The sequence below is a fragment of the Fundulus heteroclitus genome, unplaced genomic scaffold, assembly GCF_011125445.2.
Source record: "Fundulus heteroclitus isolate FHET01 unplaced genomic scaffold, MU-UCD_Fhet_4.1 scaffold_36, whole genome shotgun sequence".
NCBI lineage: Eukaryota > Metazoa > Chordata > Actinopteri > Cyprinodontiformes > Fundulidae > Fundulus > Fundulus heteroclitus.
Genome location: NW_023396770.1, coordinates 3,934,871 through 3,956,200, shown reverse-complemented (window position 1 = coordinate 3,956,200; position 21,330 = coordinate 3,934,871). Strand labels below are relative to the sequence as shown.

General features: G+C 41.2%; 1 protein-coding gene across 1 annotated transcript in view; it reads right to left on the bottom strand.

Annotated features, from left to right (window-relative positions):
- Positions 1 to 478: 478 nt before the first annotated feature.
- nmbr (neuromedin B receptor) overlaps positions 479 to 21,330 on the bottom strand; it is a 75,957-nt gene continuing 55,105 nt past the window's right edge. The window contains exons 4-5 of the mRNA XM_012856073.3: positions 9,562 to 9,800; positions 479 to 3,459 (exon numbers count right to left, since the gene is read on the bottom strand). Of these exons, the coding sequence (XP_012711527.1) occupies positions 3,297 to 3,459; positions 9,562 to 9,800 (402 nt within the window). The 3' untranslated portion in view covers positions 479 to 3,296. The remainder of the gene's footprint in view (positions 3,460 to 9,561; positions 9,801 to 21,330) is intronic.

Genomic DNA, 21,330 nt, shown 5'->3' with positions numbered 1-21,330 from the left:
GAGGGCGATGTGCTTTCTGTCCTTTGATAAGGTTCTGGGAAAAAAAGGAGAAGCTCACAAAGTAAATCAATATGCTGTCAAGCCACTATGTGTTATAAGAAATATAAAAAAAGACAGCTCTTTTCACCAAGGGTTCAAAAACTAAGAGCCGAAACGTGAAATCAAGGCTGTGACTTTTCAGTCGCAAACGGTTTGATTTGATTTGCTGCATCATTTACAACCTGAACTGCATGTAAAAAGGTATGTAAGCAGATTGGAAATAAGTGGATTTTCACTGAAACATTTTTCTGCTCGTCTGACAGAAAAATGAATACATGTAGAAATACTGTGCTCAGGCGTTTTGGGCACAACTTGCGGTAGTTTCAGCTCCACTTCCTACGTGACTCCATTCAAAGAGCCTGGAGCTGTAGGTGACAGCCGGCAGTTTCTACACCTTCATTCAGTGATTTCCATCAAAGCAGAGACAAGACGCCGTGTGAACACTTGCCTGCACAGAAACGTTTATTACAGAACGCAGCAGAAAAAGCAGAGGCATGCGTGGTACATGGAAAAAAAAACACACACAAACACATCAAGCTTTTGAAAGAGGGAAAAACATCAGAACAGGGTGTAGGAAGAGCAAAGAGTCGATGTTTTTATAGAAACGTCATCACCTCTGAGTTCAGCACCGACACAAAGCAATGACAGTAATCACTGGGCTCTGCTGGTCCGTGCACCCGTCAGGAATCTCTCCATAAACTCTGCAGCGTCGCCATCTTTAAAAAAAACGCCACGGCGAGGACGTGGTGCTGAGCAAATACCAAGCAAACCCGCAGTAAGCCAGATGAAAATAAATATTAGCAGCAGGATTAGCTGAAAATGTGAAACTTGACTAGCATATCATCCCATTTAATTAAACACCGTTTGATTGAGTGCTCATTTTTATAATTGTTTACCTCACAGCTCTTTAATGAAAAGTCCTTCCTGTAATTCAGTTAGACGCTAATTTTAGGCCGCAGAGGGAGACGGGGGGATTGTGTTCAAATCACTTGCAGTTAATTAATTCCAAATAATCGTTTTGTGAACCTTGGGAGGCTTGCAGTGAGGCGCCACAGCAGGTTAAAAGTTACACACAGAAGAGTTTTCTGCAGAGAAGCCCACCGTTACAGGTTCATTCGTTAAAGATGTTTTCTGGTTTTAGGGAAACTGACTCTGTCTCTGCAGCAATTAAGCATCTTGTCTACGGACCTCGGAGGAATCTCTCACAGACTGATCTTCTTGTTCCTAAAATAGTTCCGTCCTTTTGTAGATCCTGAAGACGTCGTCAGAACGCTCGATCATTTTGGCACCATAAAAAAGCGATTATTGACGGCCAGCTGAGGCGTGTAAGAAGCCTGAAAATACACACCTCCTTTACTGCAGCAACTAAATCTCACTGAGAAATTCTAACAAACAATACAGCCTTTAATTGTGAAAAATCTCACAAGAAGAAATAGCTTTAAAACAAAATCAACGTGGGGACAATTATTGCCTCCCCTGCTGTTAATTACTTTGCACAACCCCCTTTTTTTGCCAGTTCCACAGTACTTAGTCTCCTCCTATAATGTTTCCCATGGCTGTAAGCTACAAAGAGAACAATATCTGACCTTCCCTCTGTTATCCTGGGTTCTCGCTGATGCTCTCTCGTCTTAAGCTCAGCCCAAAGTTTGTCTAAGTATTTCGATCTGGCCATGAGATGACTGTGGCAGAAGGCTGATTTACTGTCTGGTGAACTTTCCTTTGCTGAGTTAGCGATGTGTTAAGCACAAATATTACCATGCACTCTTGCATGATTCCTGAAGAAACAGACCCGCAGCATAACAGATCTTTCACTTCACTCAGGAAGGGCTTAATTAACACTTTATTTTCCTTTAAACTAACCCAGAGTGTCCAGTTAAAGCTCATGTAGGCTTCACGTTTCTGCTTGTGATGGTGGAAAAAAAACTTTTCCCTATGATGCCTCCCAAACCACCACCTGGTTGGCAGGGACACTTGGTGACTGTCAGACTTGCTGCAGTTTTCTACCTGCTGTACCGTCTCCTCGCTGTGTGTGGCCATAAGCTTTTCTCTTTGCCCCTCCTTGTTCAAAATTTGCTGCTCTTCCTGTAGATCCAGACAAGTTTATCTGTTTTTGTTTAGACGTTTCTGGACTTAATGGAGATCAACGCACAGCTTCCTCGTAGGAGAAGCACGTTCTCCTGTCTTTCCCATTTTGCTGAATTAGGCCTCTCTGTCACATCATGTTTCTAACCCGGGGAAACAGAAATCTGTAGATTGGTAATAAGACTTGATCAACTCTAAAACATTAAACATAGCTAAAATCACTTTTAATTTATTGGAATTGTTGGCGATGCAACAAGTTCTTAGTGTGACTGAAACTCAAATTCTAAGTCTGATTTTTGTTTTTCCTCTAATGTAAAGGGATGTTCCTGCAATAAGATGCTAATTTATTAGAATTTTTAAAAACACTTTACAAAGAGAGCAATTAAGAGTCCTATTTGGACATTCTTTAAGACAATCTGGCAAGGTGAACCCTTGATGGACCTGAAAACAGCAGCAGATCTTTGCACCAGTTTTTGAAGGAAGGGAAAGGCGGACAAACACATTTTTAAAGGCCGATGGTACGTCTATAACCAGACCGTCAGCGCTGAGTCTAAAGCCCGTCTGCCAGCAGGTTCTCAAGCGGTGTTTATGTGCACAAAGCCCATCTATAATAGAGACACGTAGTTTATTTTTTCAAAGAAACGTGGTTTTTGGTTTACAAAGTTTCCTGTTCAGTTGCAAAACCACACCGGCTTTTGTTTATCGTAAAGGTAGGTCTTCAGAGGTACTTTCAGGAGGTCACGAGTTGGACCTCCTACCGTTCTACCAAAAGTCCGCGGACGTCCATGGATGCTGCCTCTTCTATTTCAAACACCAGCAGGCAAACCTTCTCCAAATCAGAGCTCCAGCAGCAGAGAATCAAACCCTCAGACTTGATGTGTCAATGAAATCGCTGTTTCTAAAGCCGGTCTACTGCCTCCAGTTGTTCACGGATGTTCTGTAATGTGGAAAATTGTAGCACATTCTCACGGTTTTCTGCTCTTTGCTTCAAAGAGGCACTTCTTGTTTTGGTTTTTTGTGATGGTCAAGATCTATAGTGTTAGTGTGAATCATCCCACTGGTGCAACATTTGAGGAGTTTGTCTTTTTCCGCACCCATCCGCCGGGTTTTTGCTCCGGACTGCGTCTCAAACAGGAGTGCTGTCTTTCTGTAGAGCATCCTGGAATCGCTGCTCTTCACAGAGCCACTTCCTGCCTGCTGGGGTTGCCGTTTGCTGCCGGAGCCACGATGACGGCGGTGGGCGTCGTCTTCTTGATGGACGTGAGGCGGATGTGAGAGGTGCTGTGCATGTAGCTGGGCTGGCGCTCAGGACGGTTCCCTCGACCGCATCGCAGCTGACTGGGGAGGAAGAAGAGTCGGTAAGCCAGATGTTCAAAGCAAAGGCAAGAACAACGTCTAAGAACTGAACCACCTAATTAAAAGTTGTGTATGATTATTTTTAGAGTGAATGGAAGACTTTTACTTTTAATTTCCATTTGTTGATTTTGCAAGCCCCAGGTGAAGTCATAAAACACGAGTTTGACAAAAAAAAAAAAGCAAGAGAATCAGCAAAACCCCAACAAAATCAAACTGGTGCGATAAAACAGATTTTAACACATCCTAACTAGAAAACTATGGGTCAAACCCCTGGAATGACTTCATGTCAGCCTCATTAGAGGAAACAGTGTGCCCTTTTTACCAGTCAGTGCTAACTGGATGCTAACATTCCTTCGTCATCACACAATACAAAATGTTTTGTGCCTTTGTAAGATGTAGAAATCAGGTAAAGAAGACATCTATCCCCTACTGACCATCATCACCATCCAGATGGAGAGATGATTTACATAACTCACCTCTGTTTGTATCTGCTGATACTTCTGGTTAGTCAGAAAATCTGATAATTTCAAAGTTACATTTGTGACGTCAGCAGGCTGGTGTTTGGGCTAGACCAGGGGGCGGTGACCTTTACAACCCTAAGAGCCATTTTTGGCCAAAAGTTGTTTTGAGCCACAAAAGCTACATTATCCTTTGTAAGAAAATGTGCAACAAATTTTTACTTTTGATATTCAAAATCAAGGAAAAAAAAGATTTATTTTGTTTTTAGGCTTTAAAACAACCTTTTCCTTAAAAGGGAATGAATACATTTTCTTTAATATAATGTTCACATTTTACAGAATAGTTTCTAAAACCAGGTAGTTCGTAACATAAGGGGAAAAATATCAAAATAAATAAATAAAAGATATTCCTAAGGCTAGTGTTTTAAGTTACCTTTACACGAAAAAATGCTAAATTCTTTCTTGTTTAGGGCCACAGTGGACGGTTTAAAGAGGCACTAGTGGCTCTGAAGCTGCAGGCTGCAGACTCCTGGGCGGGTGAGATCAATGTCTAAGCATGCTAATAGTTTGGTGTTCAGTGGTGCAGATAAACTTAGCCATAGTCAACATTATGCATGTAGATATTTAGTAAATTCAAACTGCTACAACGTCCAACCTTCCCTGAACTGATCATGCTCTTTGAGACGTTTGTCTGCTACCAGCTGTTTGGCTTTGAAGCCTGAAAACTCTGATCACACCATGTGGTTCATGTCTGTGTGTGAAATGTTTGGTAAGCACTCGCATTTCTGACTAAACTTGCTCCTGGGTGGGTTGTACACATCCAGGTTGATAAACCCTTGATTATAAAATCCATTGAGGTCCCCGGCACTAGCTGTGTGCTTGCTCCATCAGCAGAGGTGACCATGCATCTGTCATGGGTAATATGCCAAATCCTGGCATAGCACCAGAGAAAATGGAGCCATTAGCTGCACAGGTATGACAAGATGGTCAATGTAATGCATTGCATTTAGAATACAATAGGTTTATCTGACAAGAATTTTATTTTTCATTAATAGCAGCGCTCTTAATGCAGAAAAATTAACAAAAAGTGTTTTTCATCCGTTGTCTCTAGACAGGAAAGAAAAACCCAGGAAAATAAAAATGCTGATATATATACAAAAGGCAACTAAAATATAATTATACACAAAAGACTATCTACTAGTACAATAATCACTGAATGATATAGCACCAAATGGGAAAATGTGCAGAGAGTACCAACATATAGTTAAAATATTCAAACACATTTTTAGGTAAAAAGATGGCAGAAACAAAAGCATCAGGATAAGACGATAAGTTATAAAACGCATAAAGTGGTCTTACAATCATTACACCAGTGCATTAGAAGTATTTAGAACAGGTTTTATGAGGCTTGTTCTGTGATGCTCCCAGGACCAAAGTCTGACTCCTGCAGCTGAAAATGAAAGTTTCTAAGAGGAACAACAGAGCTGATATACGGCATGTCCAGACTGACCGAGTGCATTTTACTCGCCTGTGTAGATTTGTGCAAGCTTGTGAATCAGAATCATGAAATGTTGAATTTGACTTGACTACAGACTCTTTTCACCTTTCTGCATTTCCTTCTATGCCTGCACTCTATTTCTACACAGACATACCCAGAATAGAAGTCTTCCTCCTCAGTAGCTCATTAGCTACGTTTACATGGACAAAAGTAATTGGAGTAAAGAGCCGATGGGAATGAAAATGCATCATGTAAACGACCCAATCGGAAAATGTTTGGGTTTACCTGAGCTTTGTGACATGGTGCATTACCCTGCTGCAAGTATCCATCAGAGGATGGCACAATGTGGTAATAAAGGGAGGGACATAGTCTGCAGCATTACTCTGGTAAAACTGTTTTTAATGTTTGCTTTTAGTTTCTAGTTTTCCATGTTCTATTTTGTTTCTACATTTTATTCCTACTTGCTTTTCTCAGTTTTTTTGGGGTTTTTTTCCTATATTTCAATCATGTAAAGCACTTTGCATTGTCTCTGTACTGAAATGTGCTATATAAATAAATTTGCCTTGCCTTGCCTTGGTAGGCTGTGGTGTTTAAAGTTGGTATCCCTCCACCACCTGCCTGTACCTCTGAAACTAGCCATGATGTCTACATGCTTTTAATGTTTTTTATACACAATTCTGACCCGGATCTGAATGCTGCAGCTGAACTCAAGACTCATTGGAGCAGGCAACGTTTTACTAATTCCTTATTGTCCCAGGTTTGGTTAGTCAGTGTGAAATGTAGCCTCAGTTTTCTGTTCTTAGCTGACATGAGGACCTCCTGTTAGACTTAGACTTAGACAACTTTATTTGTCATTCTGTATGCACAGAGTGCGCACAGAACGAAATTTAGTTTGCATACAGCTTGGAAAATCACGGTAAATTGCACAGTAAATTACAGTAAATTAGTGTCCATTTTTCGCTTCAGCAGTTCAACGGTCTGATGGTATATGTGCAATATGCGCATGTTGTGGTCTTCTACTGCTGTAGCCCATCTGCACAAAGGGTTCCCATGCTGTGTGCTCACAGATGCTGTTCTCACTGGAACCACTGGTTATTTGAGCTGCTGTTGTCTCTCTAGCATCTGGAACCAGTCTGCCCATCCTCCTGTGACCCCCGACACCAGCAATGTATGTTCGTCCAGCTAAAAACCACTCACTGGATATTTTCGTCTTTTTGGGCCATGCTCTATAAACCCGAGGGACGGATGTGTGTGAAAATCCCAGAACATCAGCAGGTTCTGAAATACTCTGACCAGTCTGTCTTCAAATGCCACGGAGAATATTCCAGAACCAAGAAAGTCGTAAACGTAGGAATCATGAGAAATGCTTTTGTTCCTTTTCTTAGGGATCTTCTTTGTCTTTCAGCTTTTTCTTTTCAAGGGTCGCCACGGAGAGTCATCTCTCTCCATCTAACCCTATCTTCTGCATCTTCTTCTCTCACACCAACCATCATCCTCAGCCCTCCCAGAGAGAACTTCAGCATCTTGGTCTCTGCTACCTCCAGCTCTGCTTCCTTATTCAGCACCAACGTCTCTAAAATATCAACATCTGTGGTCTCACCGCCGTCTTCTACACCTTTCCTTTTGTCTTCGCTGAGACTTTCATCAGACACACCTGACACTTTTCTCCCCCTGTTCCCACCTGCTTGGACACGCTTCTTCCCCATTTTCCCAAACTCTCCAGACGTCTGACCCGTCCTGCTCCTCCTTTATCTCTGCTCCGTGCAACGTCACGCCTCCACCTGGGTCCCTCTCACTCACAAACATTTGTTCTGTTTTTCTACGTCTAACCTTCATACCTCTCCTTTGCAGGGTACACTTCCATCCCTCTCCTTTCTTGGAGAAAGGCTTTATTTTTATTGATCATTTCTCTCGCAGCTATAAATCAGACCTTAAACAAAGCATGGCATCTGTCCTCAGGTCCCAGTGCATTTCTGCAACAGTCTCCTCCAAGGCAAAGAAATAATAACTTTCAGGACGTCTGAATGAGTGTGAGCACTCGAATGAATCTTAAAAAAAATTACTTGGCCAGGATTACTTCATGGCCATTACATCTGGTCCTCTCCTGCGTCTGTTTCTGAATGCTCTGTGTGTCACAGTAGTTCAGCCTTGTGAAAGCTTTTGATTAGTCTAAAAATTGCATTTTGGCACGGTATGTGCACATGGTACAGAACTCCTGAAATGCTCCGACCAAACAGAACAGCTGCCTGTTAGAGAAGAAGCCGAGGCTGTTTTCATCTGATGCAGACTTACAGAGAACTTCAGAGAACTAATACATTATGCTTTCAGCATGAGCTGATCTGAAAACTAACTGACCATGTCATATTTCCACTCCTAAATCGAAAGAGCGAATCAATCTGAATGTGTGTGGGAGCATAAATTGGGACAGAGACTTCAAATTTTGATCCTGGGAAAAAGAGAGGGTGAAATGCACTCATCAGCCACGTTACTAGCCCATCATGCATTTAGGTATGCTAATGGGGGTGAAGTTGACTTTCTGAAATTCAAACTGAACGGGGAAAAAAGGAGATTGAAATGAATTTGAATGTGTGGTGGTTGTTAATGCAAGCGATCCTGGACTAAATATTTCAGAAACTAGAATTTTCACGCACCACCATCTCTTAGGTTTACGGAAAATGGTCCAAAAAAAAAAGAAAATGTCCATAAAGCTGAAGTAATTTAGACAAAAGAGCCTTGGCAGACTGGTCTGAGAAGATAAAAACCTAACAGAAGCTTAAATAACCACTCATTACAACCGTAGTGTGCAGAATAGCATCGCTAAATGTCCAACAGAGCTGCTGTCAGCTTTCAGACCCTTTAACTCGTACTGAAATGGTAAACAAGACTCCTGGTTATTCAGCACCATTCGAATGGAAAATGTTGCAGAGTGACAGGAAATCAAGACACATAGCTTTGAGAGGCTTTAAACTGCTACAGAGGAGAGTTGAGCTAATTCAGTTATATAGATATGTTTTTGATTCTACAGTCCGCACTGCCAGTGATGGTATAATGAAGTTGTAATTAAGTTTTTTGTGAGTTTAAACCACTTAGTATCCATTAATGACCAGCTAAACTCAACATCCCTCCGAAGTATCATTGTGGACCACAGTGCACACATTATGTTCCTTTATTTTGTTTTATATTTATTTTTTTATTTATACAGGTAAATCTAACATGGTGTCCTGTTTTAAAATGGGATGTCGGGGGTTCTCTGCTGGACCTGCGGCTCTGGATGAACGGATGGACCGATGGACGGATGAATCTTCTGATGACTGCTTCCAGCAGGGGTTCGCACCATGTCACAAGTTTTCAAATTATCTCAAACTTCATTTTTGACATGACAAGAAGTTCACGTACTCCAATGGCCTACAAGGTGACCAGATCTCAGTCCAACAGAGCAGCTTTGGGATGTGTCCAAGCAAGATATTTACACCATGGATGCTTAGCCAACAGATCTTAAAGCCACTGTGTGGTGCTATCATGTCAATATGGACCAAATTCTTCTAAACAGCTTGTTGAATCTATGCCATGCAGAATTAAGGCATGCTATTTAGCCAAAAGGAGGTCCAAGGTGTAGCTAATAAAGCTTCCCGTGAGAGTACAGGTGTCATTTATCTAATCACAAAAAAAAGGTGAGATGGGAACTGAAATTTTAGCTTCCCAATCACTGGTCTGTATGTTGACCAAGTTACATCCAAATCAGAACTTTCCTCCTAAGTGTTGAACTGTTTTGACAGTGTACCTTCTCTCTTAAAGGAGCAATATTTCACCACTAGGGGCGCTGTTGGGCACCTTATCTGACAGCTTCTTTACCAAAGACTTTTGTTTTTGGGGTTTTTTGCAATAAGGTTCTGGTCATTTTCAGGTGAACGCGGTGGTAGGGACTAAGCCTGATTGGCAGCTGATTTAATTTAGAACTCTTTAGCTTTAATTTGAGTAAATTAAATTAATAAAATAAAGTGCTGCCAACACTTAGGCAAATATGGGTCCCTCATCTCTGGAGTAAATGCTGAAATTGGGTCAAGAGGTAAAAGTACAAGTGGTAATCTTACTCTCCACCAGGTGGAGTCTGTGAAAGTGACCTCTGACCTGTTGAAGTGCCGGCGAAAGCTCTCACTGAGCAGGTAGAGGGCGAATGGGTTGACGCAGGAGGAGGAGAAGCTGAGGACTCTGGCCACCAGGGTGATGACGAGGTGGCCCAGCGACAGATCCATCTGGTGGTAGTGGAAGGAGCGGTACATGTAGAGAACGTGGTTGGGGAACCAACACAAGGCAAACAGGCCCACGAAAACCAGCACGATCTTGGCCAGGCGCTTCCTCGTCTCCATCTGAAAGAGCAGAAACACACATCTGGTCAGAGGTTTGTCTACACTAAGAACGAAGACTAAAATCAAATAAACAATGGCTTTTCATTGAAATATTTGAACCACATTTTGATAATGTTTTGTTAGAAAGCCTGTTAGAACCGGTTTTAACTGCCAGACCCAAATTCTCACCCTCGGATGAGAGGAAATTGTTTAGGGTGTTGAAGAATAACCAAAGACGCACCAGATCTCCAACCTGCAAATGTTACAGTTCACCTTCAAGCTGGACTGAAACTTCCTGTCCACATGGACAACCCAAATGTTCTCTGACAAAATGTTTTAATGGTCAGAAGGACAAAGAGTGAGCTGTTTGGTAACTTTCTCTTCCCTCTTTGCCCAGCAAGAGGGAAGAGAAAGTAACCAAGAAAAGAAAAAGTAATAACCAGGGGAAACAAGTCTATATCGGCACAGCTATTATTACCAGGTGGAGATGATTCTGAGGAAGCGCGGACTCAGAACTGATGCAGAGGTTGCAGCTTTCTGCTGGACAGGTAAGTTAATTTAACAGTGAAGTTTATTTTGGCGTAATGTTAGAAACAGGGTAGTGTGGTCCAGCAGCTACTCTGTCCTCCTGGCAGAATTGAGTCAACAAAACGAGAGAGAGAGAGAGAGACGAAGGGTATCTATGTACAGTACGTGGAGGGATATCGGCAGACCCGTTCACTGTCTGTACTACAGCCGAAATACCTCTTTTCTGGTATTTATTGACGCTTATTCTAGAGGCCAAAAACCACGACTCACAGACTTTACAAGCGACTTTAGAAAACAGCAGGCGGACTTGGCAACAGAGCCAAAAAACATTTCTCTCGCTGACCCTAGCTATTGGCTATTATAAGTAGTTATTACATGGAGGACATGTTGACATTGTCCGGACATATACTCCGAGGCTTCCATAGTAGCTATTACAGCAAAGTCGTTTGTAATTCATGTAGCGCACCACTAGATGATGGACCAGTGTGAAAGTCTTACACACTGGGGTTTTAAGTACTGTGATTTTATGCTTTTTGTATGTTTGCTAATGTATGAAAGAAGTCCAGGATCTACCTAGCTTATTCCTTTGTTAATATAATGTTTTTTCCCTACGTTATATTTCCCTCTGTAATATTTTTCTGTTCATGTACAGCACTTTGAATCGTCTTGTTACTGACAAGTGTTTTATAAATAAACTTACCTCGCCTTGATGGATGCAAAATGCTTGTGGTTGAGGTGATCCAAGTGTCCATGGGGGTGTATGTATATATTTCAGCCTCTACATATAATTTTAAAGCGTAGATTAGAGGAAATATACAGTAAATTCCTATCTGGGCTCCCAGTTCCTGTTTTTTTTTTTTTCAGTAATTAATTTTGTGCTTCTAAATGAAAACCTTCTTAGGACAAAGTGAACAATCAGAGCGGTCGGGTTTCCTGTCATTTGTTGCTGTAGATCTTTTGCTGTAGACAGCAGTTCAATCAGAGGACAGAGGGAACCAAAGCGAATGAACACCAGAACCGGAACTAACAAGCAGAACCCAAAAAGAACACAGGAAGATAAAAGAAAGACTGAAAACCAGCAGGGAACAGTAGTAAAGGAAACCCAAACAGACTATCCAAAATAATCAGGAAACTACTAATAAGAAACCAACAACGACTCTAAATGCAGGAAAGTTAATTATCCACACACGATTAAGTCCTAACCATATCAGCGCTGCTGCAGAAGTCTGCAGGTTCTCACCTGAAGGCTGCCGGCAGGTTAATGCTGGTTCTGATCCAGATGTTGTTTCCTTCTCAAAGTCTCTGAGGGGCTCACCTGATCTAACACCACCATGAAAAGTCGTTTAAACACAGTAAGAGGATTACAGGAGGAAGCTGCACGGAGGATTACAGTTTTCAGACGTGGATTTTTCTCAGTAAATACGCCGTAATTAAATATGTTCTGCTGAGTAACGAAGAGGTCTGCAGGTAATCAGCAGCACCTGTCGTCGTTTCACCTCTCCTCCGCCAACTCTTAAAGAAGTTAAACAGTAATTTAAGAAGGAAAATGTTGAGTTAAAACTCTGAACGCTGATGAAGAAGTCGGGATCCCCGCTAAGTCTCAGCGACCTGCAGGGTCGGGGCAACAACCCTCCTGGGAGGCTGGATTAGCAGGAACTCCCTGGTTCTGTTCTGCTTGTTTTACAGCAGCTTTGGTGAATTACCTTCAAAATCAGAAGATTTCATGCTGTATGAAAATGTCATTTTAAGAGGAAAACCTGATCACTCCCATATTAACTTGAATAATTTAGTTTTAAATTACAGACATGGTAAAAAGAAAGAAAGAAAGTCGACTGTTAGTTCCATCAGGACAAAATCAAATGATCTGGTCTTTAAAATAATTTAGATTATGGTTAGAACGCGCAGCGGGTTCTGTAATATCATTATATAGAAAACAACAAAAACTACAAACAAATCAGAATCAGATTGGATAATGATTATCATAAACCTGCCCAGACAGCCTGGGGTAAATCTTTACGCTACGTCCTCGTCAATAACCTCACAGGACTGAAAGTCACACGAGGAGCTTAATATTATTGATTGTTGATTCTAACATCTTTCACTCAGTACAAAGGAAGATTAAATAGATGGACCATAATAGATCGGCATATAAGACGTCTTGAAGATGAGTTCACAGCGCTGGAAGCTTTATTGCTTTGTTCTACTGTGATTCATCTGATCGACTGATAAAACGTTGCACATTATTTTTATAAAAGTGTGACCTGCATTTCTGTTCAGATCCCTTTATCCCTTTTATTATTTCAGTGATCAATGGCGTTAAATGTAAATATGTATTCCATTTTGTGTAAATGTCTTGTGCATATAGTGTGTAACATGATGTAATAAACTGTATTGTCACATGGAAGACTGGAGGACACCAGGAAGAATAGCTCTTAGCTTATGATGAAGGTAATGGGGATCCAAATAAAACAAACAAACAAACAAAACAAATACTCATATATAAAATCCAACTGGCTTGTTTCTGGTCTCAGAGGTTCTTTAGAAAACGCCAGTGAACAATCAGCATCGTGAAGGCAGAGGAACCCAGCAGACAGGTCAGGGAGAAATTTCTGGTCCAGATTAAGCCAGGGTTCGGTTCTGAAACAATTCCCCACAGACCTGATTGAGCCATCAGCTGATCATGAAGAGAGGATGGACCAGCTGCAGACCTGCAAAGATGAGGACGTCCACCTAGACTGACTGGCTGAAGGAGAGCAATAATCCTAGGAGCAGCCTGATGGTAACTCTGGAGGAGCTGCAGGCAATCACAGCTCAGGTTGAAGGGTCTGTTAACGAGACGGCCACTGTGAAAAGGGCACCGAAACGACTGTACTTCCTGTGGTGGATGAGGAGAGACCACCTGCCCCCGCCCATCCTCACGACCTTCTACAGAAGCACCATAGAGAGCATGCTGACCAGCGGTCTCACTGTGTGGGGTGGAGGCTGCAGTGCCTCCGACTGGAAGAACGTGAGGAGAGTGGTGAGGACAGCAGAAGGGATCATCAGGGCTCCTCTTCTGTCCATTAAGGACATTTCATCTCAGCGGTGTGTGTCCCGTAACATCATCAGGGACCCCTCACACCCCCACCATGGACTGTTCTCCCTGCTACCTTCTGGGAAGAGGTTCCGCAGCTTCCGCTGCAGGTCCACCAGGTTCTGCAGAAGCTTTTTCCCTGCTGCCATCAGACTGTTGAACTGCTGAAGCTATAAACGGACTCTGCACCACATTCGCATATTTGCACATTTGCATCACTGCATCTCTATCTTGCATTACAAATGCTGCCAAACTCTTAGTTTCTAAATGCATTCTTGCACAATCAGTTCTGCAAATACAAATGGTTTTAAAAATACTCACCTGTACACTGTGATCGCACACTGTCTCTTTCTCCTGCACTGTTTACATTTCAATTGTTTACTTTAAATCACTGCTGCACCTTTTACTGTAATATACTGTAAGTTACTGTAATTTACAAGCTGTATGCAACAAAATTTTGTTCTGTACGCACTCTGTGCATACAAAATGACAAATAAAGTTGTCTAAGTCTAAGTCATTAGGTGTGGTCCTGAACATACCGTCCCCGCAGTGAAACATGGTGCTGACAGCTGTGGGGGTGCATTTAGAGAATACAGATCCAGAAAGAGGCAGCAAAATACCCGAGATTCAGGTCTAGATTCAGCTTCCAGCAGGACAAACATTCAGTCACAGAAGCTTTGGATCAAAGCGTGCTTTCAGATCAAGCCCAGATCTAAACCCAGTGAGAACACTAAATCTTTGAATAAGGATTGTCACACCGGACTGGACTGGAGGTATTTTACAAAAGAAAACAGAAGAATCAGCCTCCAGGCCTCTAAAGCTGATGCAGACAGCTGTAATTACAGCTACAGGTGGTTCTGTAGGTTCTGACAGACGAGGGCTGGACTACAGCTCAGATTTCTGGTTGCAAAAAAAAACAGCTTTCCACAATGTGGAGATGGTCTAACACTTAAATGTGAAATAACATGTATAGTGAAGCACCATGACGATACCAACAGCAGCATCAATGTGGGCCCACTGCATTCACCTCTGGGAACACGTCTGGCCAAACTATCCAATTAGAAACCGTTTTCCATCTAATTTGTTCCCCAGAGAACATCTCAGCCCCACCTTCTTGGTATTTCTAGACTCACAGCAGCCGATGTTCCTGCTTCCCTTGAATGGATTCATATCTCTGTAGCAATAATAGGAAGAAGAAAGTTATTATCAGGAGATTTCCCCAGAGGCTGGGCTGAGAGCCGTTGTTGTGTCTGAGCAGAAGTCTGGAAAGCCACCTGGGAATTACTGGCTGCCTGATCCCATTAGGAGCTCAGTGGGGATAGATCGTCACTCCAGGAAACAGCAGGTGGGCTGCAGAACATTCTTCATAAGATCCCCTAAATACTGAAATTCAGGTAAAGGCCGGAGGTTTGTACTTGTTACAGCAGTAGGGCAACGTCTGGGTATGCAGGTGAAACACGGCTTTTATTTTTAGGAAGTCTCAGATCAAGTCTGCACTCAGACGGCCGACTTCCACCCACCTTTCATCGCCTGCATTCATTCAACCGCACACGAGGATTTCTACGAAATCCACCTTTCAGGTGAGAGAAGAAAAGAGAGAGCGAGATATGAAAGAGGAGCATGTGTTCTGAAAGTGTGTTAACAAGACCTCCTGGAACGAGTGAGTGAAAAATGTGAAGGCTCAGCCAGGACGTAACGGCACGTTTGTTCAGTCTGTGGGAGAAATGAATGAGAAGGAAGATGGAGGCTTTGTTTAGCCTCATATTTATTCCCATCACTTAATCTAGCAGGGCTTTACTCAGAAAAGAAATAAAACACTTTTTAGTGGTTATTTATTATCTGCAGTGTTTAATCTCAGGTTAACTTTGTTGGATTCTGGGAAAAAAGTTATTTAATGTTTAAATTTTTAAATAAAAAATGCCTTCCAAACAAATGGAGTAAATTAGGAGGCAAGTGTATAGATGTGTAAACTGAATTTGATGTTTGCTTCCTGTGGAAATCATGGAGGCGTCATGTCTGGAGGAGCAGAACTGGAACCGTCTCTCTGAGGGGAACCGGGTTCTTCAACATGAAAATAGAATTGATTCATCAAAGAGGATTTTATTAAAAACGATGTTTATACAAGTTAGAATAAAAACTCACAGGAACTTTGGACTGAAAAACCCTAAGCTCTCATTTTTCTAGTTTGTTCCAGAAGCATCCATCCATCCATCCATCCATCCATCCATCCATCCATCCATCCATCCATCTGTTCATCCATCCATCCATCCATCCATCATCAATCCAACAATTCATCCATCCCTCCATCCATCCATCCACCCATCCATCCATCCATCAAACAATTCATCCATCCATTCATCCACCCCTCCATCCATCCATCCCATCCTTCCTTCCAACAATTCATCCATCCATCCCTCCCTCCATCCATCCATCTGTTTTTCCATCCATCCATCCATCCATCCATCCATCTGTTTTTCCATCCATCCAACAATCCATCCATCCATCCATCCATCCAGAATTTCATCCATCTATCCATCCAACAATTCATCCATCCATCCATAAATCTATTCATCCATCCATCATCCATCATCCATAAATCCATCCATCCATCCATCCATCCATCATCCATCCTTCCATCCATCCATTCATCCATCCATCCATAAATCCATCCATCCATCATCCATCCATCCATCATCCATCCATCCATCCATCCATCCCTCTTCTCCTTGTCTGAGGTTGGGTTGGGGAGGTTAAACGTCAGTATTTCACAGACTTTCATATTTAACATTATTTTGTTCTTAGCTCAACAAAACAAAACAAACATTCACATTGAAAGGTTTTGTCCTAAGAGCTGAACTTCATTGGTTCAGTTTTACTATATTTCATGGCTACATATAAACTAAACATGAAGCCATGCCTGAATGAAGCCTGTGTGTAGCTTTATGACACACAGTGAGGCGGGAAACACGTGAGTGGCAGGTTTCTATTAAAAGACTGGAGGTGATGGAAGACCTCAGCCAGGATAAACCCACCAGCTGGGCATGAATTACAGCACCAAAACTTTAAAAAGGCATTGTTAAAGTTAATGCTGGGTACTTCCATGTTGATTATAATGGATCACGTCCCGTTAAGGTTTTACTTCGGCTAAAACCACACAGTAAAAACAGCTTCCACCCAGATTCCTGGACACAGACATAAACCAAGAAGCTGATGGGATATTAAGGCAAAAGTGAGTGAGGAGTTAAATTTTACATTAAACTGAGATTAAAAGTTTTTAGAGCAGCCGTTACATGTGAGATTATAAAGTATTCACATGAAATCTAGCCTCCTCTTCTCTGAACTTCATGTCATTCAGTCCTCTGCCTCTTTCTCTCTCCTCCTGTGTCACACCTTCATCTCTCCCCCTCTGCCGCGCCTCTGTCACCATCCTCTACATCTCCATCATTCCTCTTCCTTTGTAAACATTCACCTCAGTCACCCGCTTTATTCCTTTATTTTCTTTTGCCTGTCACTCAGGAACACTCAGACTTCGCAGCATCTGTGGAATCATAAAACGCCAGCTGTCTTCAGCAGGAAGCAATAAAGCGGAGCCTGTTTTCAGAGCGCAAAGGTTGTCATAATGAGCCAAAGACACTTGAAACCATCCACCTACTTATGCCGAATAATTTCAAGCAGCAGTTATGTTTCCAAGAAAATGAGGTCCCTGTCTGCCAGAGTTTACTGTGTCACGATCCTCCGGTCTCTGAGGTTTGGATCTCTAGATGTTTATTTCCTTGTTTATATTCTCAGAGTTACCATTGTAGTTAATTTATTGTTGATTGAGTTCTTGATTCTTTCTTTCTATCACATTCTGGTAAGAATCTTTCGGAATGTGATACAGATTTCCTGCCTGATCTCTTGCTTAAGAGCATTTTTGTAAGTTTTCTTTGTTCATTATTAAACTTATTTGCCACCACCTCGTCCTGCGCTTGGGTCTTCCCTTCATCACATCATGACACTATGTACCGTATTTTTCTGACCATAAGGCGCACTAAATATTCTAAGTGTTTAATATCACTCCTCTACATCCACAGCTCTCTATCGTCTCTGTGGGAGGACAGAATAGCTGGACTACAATGGTGATCATAGATAAGGAGCTGCATCAATTTTTGATAAGATTTAAGGATTTTACTTGCGCATTATAGTCCAACAAATACGGTAAATACACATTGTTAGAGCAAACTGACATATTTGCCAGTTACTCACCAGTTTATAATACACAAACTGAGAACTCCTGCAAAATCAATGTTAAAATAAAATATAACCACGTGTTAGGTGCAAGTTATGTCTTAGTATTTTGTCTGTTTTATTTTATAAAAGATTGTTACACAGCTCTATTGTTCTCCTCTGGTTTCTCTGATATTTTATGTCAGAGAAACCAGTGAAATTAATAAAATCTTTGGTTCCCTACCTTTTCCTTGTTACATTTAAATACATTTCTCTGTTTAACCAAACCAAAAGCTAATTGTTTTCAATTTCTAAACTAACAAGATGTGATTTGTGTTGAAAAATAAAGATGTTGTCTTTTGTCTACAGAAAAATGTAAAATAACAAATAGAACAGGGGTTTCCAAAGTCAGGGTTGCAAGATGATCCAACTGATGATCCAAATTTTGGGCCTTACATATCCTTTTTAAAATATCAAATTCATGTCTTTAATCATGGAAAAAAAAATTTTTTCCCAAAAGATTTAAGGGCAGAAAAAAAAAATCTCAAACATGTTAAATTAATCTCACTTTTTTGTGTGTGTGTGTGTGTGTGTGTGGAAATTTAGTCCTCTGTGCCTAGTAATGTGTCTTCTTTAATCAACAATGGCCCTCATATTTTTTTTGTTAAAAGAATAAAGTTATAATATGAGGTGTAGAATAATATGAGAATAAACACAGGCTGCAGTGTTTTGTAAGAGTTACTACAATGCTCTCACAATTTTATGACTTTATCCTCATAATTTCTGAAAAGAAGAAAGAAAACACCTTCCCTCCCCTGAAACCCCTGAAATAGAATATGTCACACACATTAAGAAAATACAAAGTGAAATATAATAAAAGGGAATTAATGTTTAGGTGTGAATTCCCTGCAGCCTGGGATGCTGTGGAGTAAACTGTAACTCCTACAGCGATGGGAAACACGTTGGGTGGAACCAGAAAGCCTCCATCAAGACGACTGAACTGTGTGAAAATGAAACTGTTGACATGAAAAGGATTTAAATATGAATGTTTGAGAATATTTCAAAGGGTCAAAATCGAATGTCTTTGTGGCATCATCATAGTCTGCGTTTAAAATTCAGCTTTAAGAAATATTAAATATTAATATTAAAATATTCAGATAAATTACTTAATCTTGAGATTCTTTAAAACAGCAGGTACAAAAAATGCCTTTTTCAATTAGCTAATGTCCAGCTTTCAGTAGAGCAACGATTCTGTGTTAAAAACCACAGATTTTCTGGATCTGATGTGATATTCAGGTTTTCTGAGAAAAACACTTTGGGGTTTCATTTGATGAATGCCCTTTTCATCAAAATGAACAGAAATAAACATTCAAAAAACACCATTCTGTGTGCAATGAATCGATATGCTTCACTCTTTGCAGAAATAAAATGAATGAACCTTTTGACGTCCTAATTGTAACCATCATCTTGAACATTTACCAGCATGATCAGAGATAAAAAAGCTGCTGCTGCTGTTTTCTTCAGCTAGAACGCGTTGGTGAGTGGGGGGGCTGTTGCCAGTCTGCGGTGGTCTCTGAGCTGAAACCTCTCCAGTAAACCGAGGAGCTTTTAACGGAGGCTGCAGCATCGATTCACGGAGCCTGTGGTGTAATTTTCCCTGAGCTGTCACTGTGTTTCTGTCCTAAAGGACACCTGAGGGGTGAAGATGTAATATCAGGCTCCCCGGCTCTCCTCAGACCTGAAATTCAATCACAGCAGCTTTGATTTTGGTTTTTCCCTTTAATACCAATCGTAAAAATGCGGAATGCTTCATCCATAAAATGTTGTTTATGACCTGAGGAGGAGATGATCAGACGTAGAAGAGGCTCGTAGCTCCGGCTGATAAAACGTAGACGACATACAGTGGATTTTTTCTTCATCGCCATGATCAATCTTCTGTCTGCTGCTACGTTCGTGCAGCCTTGATGAAACGGAAGAAGACGCTCGTTTAGTTTAAAAGTTTTATATATTTAAAAAAGCATAACGGATTCAGCCCCACGGCCCAGCAGAACCACCTCTAGCAGCAAAAACTCTCACGGCTCATTATCCGTCTGAGTTCATCTGCTTCATACGACGCTTCGGTTTTAAGACATTTGTTTCTGCATGGCTCGTTAAGGCTCGTTAAGACTCGTTAAGACTCGTTAAGGTCCTACTACGTTATTTTAGGAAAGCTGAGCTCTGGACTTTGACTGGTCCATTGCAACACCTTGATTTTTTGCCTTTGTTGTGTACATTTTCTACAGTAGGTATTTGGTAATGGTGATGATAGAACATCTATAGCTGAGGCCCATGAGGGCTGCAGATGATGAGGAGAGTTGCAGCGGTTGTCTCAAAAGTAAGTGAGTTTACTCAACCAAAATAAACGTGATGAAGGAAGACAAGTTTTAGGAGTACGACAAGGTATTGATCTGGAACAAACTTCCAGAAAGCTGTAAAAGTGCTAAAAGACTGATTTCCTTTTAAATGAAGATTAAAAACACATTTGTTTAGGATTTGACTGTTCTAGTTAAACTGTTTTACTGAAACATCATTAGTTCAACGTTGTAGTCCAACTGTTTAGAGTTTCCATTTTCCAGTGTTTTATTTTGCTTATATTTTTTCCACAACTTATTATTATTTCAACTTGCAATTATTCTGTTTTTATTTTCCTATGTTTTAATCATGTAAAGCACTTTATGTTGTCCTTCTACTGAAATGTGCTACAAAAATAAACAAATTGCTTTTAATGGTGCCACATTTGTAAGGAAATGTGTGGATGGAGGGCAACTAGAAGGCAATGATTATTAGGGGATTTCACACAATCTTTTTATTTTCAAATTAAATTAACATGAAGCCAGATCTCCATGACACTCAACTCATTTTTCATTGTAGCATAGAAAACAATATCAGAACATCCCTGAAAAGGAGATTTTAAGGGAAGAATTATGAAGAGAGACCAGATCACAGCTCCTACATTCTGTTTTGTTACAGTTCAAAAAACTCAAGATGTGATGGAGACATTTCCTTTTCACATTTAAATCATTCAGTTGTAGTCTATATAAAGTGCTACTGCAATGCTTTGCTCCTATTTTGCCCCCTTTGTGTGGTGTGTCTCACAGCAACTCGTTGTGGTTGATCTCTTTAATGCACTTCACATGCCGCCCCCTCCAGGCTGCAGAGAGCTCCCACTCCGCACTGTTCAGCCATTTTTGTAGCTTGCTTGGGGGGAGTGTAATTAATTGTGTGAGTTGATACACTTCACTGAACATTTTGACTTATTCCCTTGCAGCTTTGGCATTCATGTGCTTGGACTACAAATTGTGCTGAGAAATAAAAATGGAGAATTTGTGAAACTGGTAAGCGGGAAGTCTGTTACCTTGTTGAGTGTGCTTTGTGCTTTTTTGTCTCTCTTGTTGTGTCTCTGCTCTGTCTTCTGTAACCCCAGTCGGTCGAGGCAGATGACCGTTCATACTGAGCCCGGTTCTGCCGGAGGTTTTTCCTTCCCGTTAAAGGGGAGTTTTTCTTCCCACTGTTGCTTCATGCTTGCTCAGTATGAGGGATTGCAGCAAAGCCATGTACAATGCAGACGACTCTCCCTGTAGCTCTACGCTTCTCCAGGAGTGAATGCTGCTTGTCGGGACTTTGATGCAATCAACTGGTTTCCTTATATAGGACATTTTTGACCAATGTGTATAATCTGACCCAATCTGTATAATATGATTGAAC